The sequence below is a fragment of the Procambarus clarkii genome, chromosome 74, assembly GCF_040958095.1.
Source record: "Procambarus clarkii isolate CNS0578487 chromosome 74, FALCON_Pclarkii_2.0, whole genome shotgun sequence".
In the NCBI taxonomy this organism is placed as follows: Eukaryota; Metazoa; Arthropoda; class Malacostraca; order Decapoda; family Cambaridae; genus Procambarus; species Procambarus clarkii.
In genome coordinates this window covers 14,093,377-14,099,376 of record NC_091223.1, presented here as the reverse complement: position 1 = coordinate 14,099,376, position 6,000 = coordinate 14,093,377, and the positions used below count along the sequence as shown (strand labels likewise).

The following is a 6,000-nucleotide window of genomic DNA, read 5'->3' as shown; positions in this document are numbered from 1 at the left end:
AGTCTTTCTTCACATCACTCGCCATCCTAGAATGACCCCCGCTCCAAACTTCTGAACCTTTTCGAGTTTCCTTAAACTCCAAATTCGAGTTTTTAAGATGGGGACTTCCATGAATGGGGGTGCCATGAATGTGTATATATTATTTGCGCCTTGAGAATCGAGGTATTAGCTCTTGGATCCCCCCTGTGTGTACGACTCACCTCATTGTCGTGCGGAGGCAGCTGATGAAGGAGCTGCTTGATTCTGTACTTCTCTCCGACGGAGTTGACGTAAGGGACTTTGTCCTCTGGTAGCGCCGAGAAGTACAAGTGCACCTGTGGACCGACCAACACACAGCATTACTACACAGTTCATACAAGCGTCACGGGAAATAATTTAAAAATCTAAATTTGTAGAGAGAGACGTTACACTTGCTTTATTAATAGTAGAAGTGGTAGTGGTGTGAAACTGGTGATAACATATTCCTGAGGTAATATACGACGACGACCACTGGTACACGGACACCCAAGCCAACACGTTAAAAGGTGGTGCTCAAGATTCGAGCCAGGATTCGAGCCGGGGCTCGAACCCTGGTCACTACTGACCACTCAACCACAGAAGATGATTTAAAAGTGTTGTTTGCAAGCTCAAGTTTCAATTACCTGTCTTATCATACAATTGTTCCATGTCCAATTGGGAGCCGGCGGCCGAGCGGACAGCACGCTGGACTTGTGATCCTGTGGTCCTGGGTTCGATCCCGGGCGCCGGCGAGAAACATTGGGCAGAGTTAATTTCACCCTATGCCCCCTGTTACCTAGCAGTAAAATAGGTACCTGGGTGTTAGTCAGCTGTCACGGGCTGCTTCCTAGGGGTGGAGGCCTGGTCGAGGACCGGGCCGCGGGGACACTAAAGCCTCGAAATCATCTCAAGATAACCTCAAGATGTTGCAAATCATGGGCACAGGTCTGGGACATTATCACCAGGATGATATTGACGTGGATCAGCATATCACAACCCAGGGAGAGCCAAAAGTGACATTTTATCATCACTCGACGCTACCACAAGGTAGGTAGGTAGGTAGACCAGTCTACCAGTGCTGACAGACCCCCACCAATGTTGACAGCCCACCACCAATATTGACAGTCCGCCATCAGTATTAACCTATCATCCTGAACCAATTACAGAGAATAACTGGTTTGGAAATATAATTTAATATAAATTAAATTATAATAGCGTCCAGGGCCGTCGTTACGGTGTTAGTGTGAGTGTCTGGAAGCTCAGTGGTCCGGACGGGTCCAGGAAAGTCCCTTCTCCGCTAAGCTAATTCCTAATAGCACTTGTAAAATGTGATTCTTGTGCTGTGAGCTGTGGGTTTGTACTCACTGGAGGGACTTGAAGTAGAGGAGGTGTAGAGATAGCCTAAACTACTCTATTCCTCTGAGATGTATTTTGTTGTCTCAATGAACGTATTTGGACTTGAAGAGCACTTAATGAAAATAGAAGATTAATATGTATGTCTCAATGGTGTGTGTGTGTGTGTGTGTGTGTGTGTGTGTGTGTGTGTGTGTGTGTGTGTGTGTGTGTGTGTGTGTGTGTGTGTGTGTGTGTGTATGACAGCAAGATCATGCAGGAGCCAGGTGTATTAAACACCCAATTCTCTTATACGTAACCCGGAATTAAAAACCTGATTCCTTTCAGATAATGGCTGATTTATGGCTCACAAAACAGAGGAGAAGAATAACAAGCTCATTGCCCCTGATCATGAAAGATTCATCTTTAACAGCCGGCAGCTATACACACACACACACAAAAAAGTTGTTTAAATTAAAACTAACAAAGACAAAATCTGGCCGTCGTGAGAAATTGTTCTAAGAGATATTAAACCGGGGTTATATAAGCTAGAAATATTCCGTTTTCTGTAGCATTGTGTCTTCAATGGTCATATATATATGTATATGAATATCATGAAATGCGGTGGGATCAAACCCATGTCTCTGGCTTCCCCAGACACACGTAAGCTGGTACCCATGCAGCTGGTGTCCACATAGCTCATACCTACGGAGCCGGTACCTGCTTCTGCTCTCTGACAGGTCATAATCCCCCCCCACATACCCCTCCCACCTATCCACCAATGATAAATTTGTCTCTAACCACAATTTAAGAGATACTACTCACCATACACTACTCACCATACACTGCCTTTGTATGATAGCGAACCAATGACTGAACCATCCAAAGAAATGATTAAACACATACACTTTAAAGAAATAACTTCAGATTTAGAAGAACTAAGAAATGCTCTAAGACCTGAAACACTCACTATATTACACACCCCCATACAGTACAACCCCCATACAGTACACACCCCCATACAGTACACCCCCCCATACAGTACACCCCCATACAGTACACACCCATACAGTACACACCCCCGTACAGTACACCCCCCATACAGTACACCCCCCATACAGTACAACCCCCATACAGTACACACCCCCATACAGTACACCCCCCATACAGTACACACCCCCATACAGTACACCCCCCCATACAGTACACCCCCCATACAGTACAACCCCCATACAGTACACACCCCCATACAATACACACCCCCATACAGTACACACCATACACCCCCCCCCATACAATACACTCCATACAATACATATGCACATAGTAAAAAGCTAATCAAGTTTTAACAGCGCCAAAAACAATTCCAGCCATCATAAAATCCTAATAGAATTAATTTCCAGGGTAATTATATTAGGGCCCCAGACACAGCTGTCGAAAAGGGCGGGCCCGGGGAAATCTATGAAAGAATAGAGAAGAAACTGTTCAATACTCTAAGGGTCTCCCGAGGGAGGGATGGAATGGAGGGTGTGGAACAGGGGAACTGGATTAGCTAACTTAATTCAGTTCCACACCACACCCTTCCCACCCCTGTCCCATTATTTCCCTTTCCTCTCACGGTGTCTATAAACTTCCCCGATCGCTGAAAATGGGAAAATAAACAATAAAAATGGGTTATTTCGAGGATGTTCTTTGAGATTTAGCTACTCAGGCAACCCGTTCTCGCACTTTCGTATAGTCAATATTGACTTATTAAATACGTGCATATGTGACATACTAATTTATTGTGAATATTTTAGTTTACCTTGAAAAGCTTCATAGAAAACACCGACCTCACCTAACCTTCTTAGTATGTTAAGATAAGCATCTTATTGCTTCTTAATTACAATTATTACTTAACCTATACCTATATAATAGTATAATATATAATACCTATATAATAGTATATATATAATAGTATAATATATAATACCTATATACCTATATAATAGGTTAAGTAATAATTGTAATTACGAAGCAATAAGATGCTTATCTTAACATCCTAAGAAGGTTAGGTAAGGTCGGTGTTTTCTATGAAGCTTTTCAAGGTAAACTAAAATATTCACAATAAATTAGTATGTCACATATGCACGTATTTAATAAGTCAATATTGACTATACGAAAGTGCGAGAACGGGTTGACTCAGGACGAAGTATCCATGTAGCACGGGCTATGTTGAGCCCGTGTCCATGTAGCACGGGCTATGGTGAGCCCGTGTCCATGTAGCACGGGCTATGGTGAGCCCGTATTTCGAGGAGTTGGGAACCAATTGTTTAGCTCTCCTCCTCCGAAGACACAAGGTAGTTCCCGTCTGGTGGGCTAACTACCAGTGACCTGTTTCAAGCAAAAGACCATTAATCTTGTTTATCTTGAGGTTATCTTGAGATGATTTCGGGGCTTACCGTCCCCCGCGGCCCGGTCCTCGAGCAGGCCTCCTTTTTGTTACTCATTCCCAGGAATGAATGAACTTGAATTTTCAGGGGAAAGTGCCAAGCTATTACGACTATATAGCACTGGTCAGGATAAGGATTTGGGATGGGTCGGGGAGGAAGGAATGGTGCCCAACCATTTGTGAAGGGTCGGGGATTGAACGCCGACCTGCAGAAAGCAAGATACCAAGGCTGTCTAACTCCCAGGTACCTATTTACTGCTGGGTGAACTCTTAGTTCTGGGTCAGCACAGTAACTGGACCAGGCAATGATACCTGGTTGATACCTGGTTGATGGGGTTCTGGGAGTTCTTCTACTGCCCAAGCCCGGCCCGAGGCCAGGCTTGACTTGTGAGAGTTTGGTCCACCAGGCTGTTGCTTGGAGCGGCCCGCAGGCCCACATATACCTGCTTGATGGGGTTCTGGGAGTTCTTCTACTCCCCAAGCCCGGCCCGAGGCCAGGCTTGACTTGTGAGAGTTTGGTCCACCAGGCTGTTGCTTGGAGCGGCCCGCAGGCCCACATATACCTTGTTGATGGGGTTCTGGGAGTTCTTCTACTCCCTAAGCCCGGCCCGAGGCCAGGCTTGACTTGTGAGAGTTTGGTCCACCAGGCTGTTGCTTGGAGCGGCCCGCAGGCCCAGTACATATAATAGCAAGACGTCACTATAGCAAGACGTCACTGTAGCAAGACGTCACTGTAGCAAGACGTCACTGTAGCCAGCCGTCACCGTAGACACATTCTACGGTCACAAGATAAAGAAGACAATGGAAATCAATTTCCTACAGTAGGGGGTAAAAAAAAGCCAGTGCCATTTCCTGCACCTGTGGCTTGGCCCCCTGGTGGCACCCAGGCCTACCAAGAGGCCGGGGTGGGCCAGATTATTCTTTTTAAAGGTGGCACTGCGATCAGGGCCAATACGAGAGGGGGGTAGGGTGTGGAGAGTGCCAGTGCCACGTGTGGCAGACGACTTGAAGCCTCTGGCACTAAACTAAAGCCCTGAGTCATGACCAAATTCCCAGCATTTGATGCCAAGTGTTTAATTTGAAAATGTATAAATGCTATTTTGGGCCCTTTTTTAAAGGCATAAATCGTTAAGCATTGCAATACTTTTGTCTCTTGTCCCTGTAAATGGTCCAATTTCGTAATTAATACAAAATGGGATGGGGACATTTAAATAAAAATGGCAGTTTATGGCTGAAGACTAAGCGCTTAATCCCATAGTTTTGCCCAGACTTGCCCATCATTATCGCCTATTTATCAAACTCTCGCCCTGATGATGCTGACGACGACACGGGGGCTCGAACCCATTGACGACGAGTTACGACATGGAGCGAGGGAGGGTCGTGGCACCCACCATGATCCAGAACCAGCTATGCCACAGTGTTAGCAAGAGGCGAGAATTCCGTGTGGCGCCTATGCTCAGGTCGACCTTGTTGCTTGCCTACACGCGGGGCCTTGTTTCCCCTAGAGAGCTTGACGCATTTGTCGCAGCTGGTAGACGTGTCACAGTTCTGGATATTAAACTCTATGATGACAATCTCTCTCGGCTTCTTTTCCAAGATATTTAAGCGCCATCTGGGAACCCCTCGTTCAGCGTGGCAATTGAACAGGGCGGAACAAGCGTTGATACGGACGCTGAGTAGTTTGACTGGCAAGTAAAAGCTTGCTAAACTAATTATTTGTTTACATTTCTTCACTTTCCTTTGAACTGAAATTTCAGCGACAGCGAGAAAGTGATTGACAGCGTCTTGTGTTCATCTTCACCTCCTCCTCCTCCTCCCCCCCTCTCACGTTCACATGTTCACCAGAGACTCGGGGGAGGGAGTGATCTATGTTCCGCCTGACAAGAGGTGAACAATTTCAAGACACAATTCATCATGGACCCCCACACGAGCGCCATCGCAAATGTCGTCAGGGACTCTTTCCCCCCTAACCCCCTACTATCCCTCCAACCTTCCTCCCCCTCCACACTCCTCCCTAGACACCCCCTTCAACCCCTACCCCTTCACATCCCCCCCCTTCCCTCCCCTTTGGGTCTGTGATAAATGGACTTCTCAGCCTCCCTAATTTGCTGATGAATGAAAGTTATGCTGTATGCTGTGCTGGAGAGAGAGAGAGAGAGAGAGAGAGAGAGAGAGAGAGAGAGAGAGAGAGAGAGAGAGAGAGAGAGAGAGAGAGAGAGAGAGAGAGAGAGAGAGACAGA

At 46.3% G+C, this 6,000-nt stretch overlaps 1 protein-coding gene across 1 annotated transcript in view; it reads right to left on the bottom strand.

The window, feature by feature from the left end:
* The window catches only part of LOC123767331 (protein prickle), a gene marked incomplete in the record, with an annotated part of 316,302 nt that overhangs the window by 8,735 nt on the left and 301,567 nt on the right, over positions 1-6,000 (bottom strand). Inside the window, 1 exon segment of the mRNA XM_069312959.1 lies at positions 201-314. Within this exon segment, the coding sequence (XP_069169060.1) occupies positions 201-314 (114 nt within the window).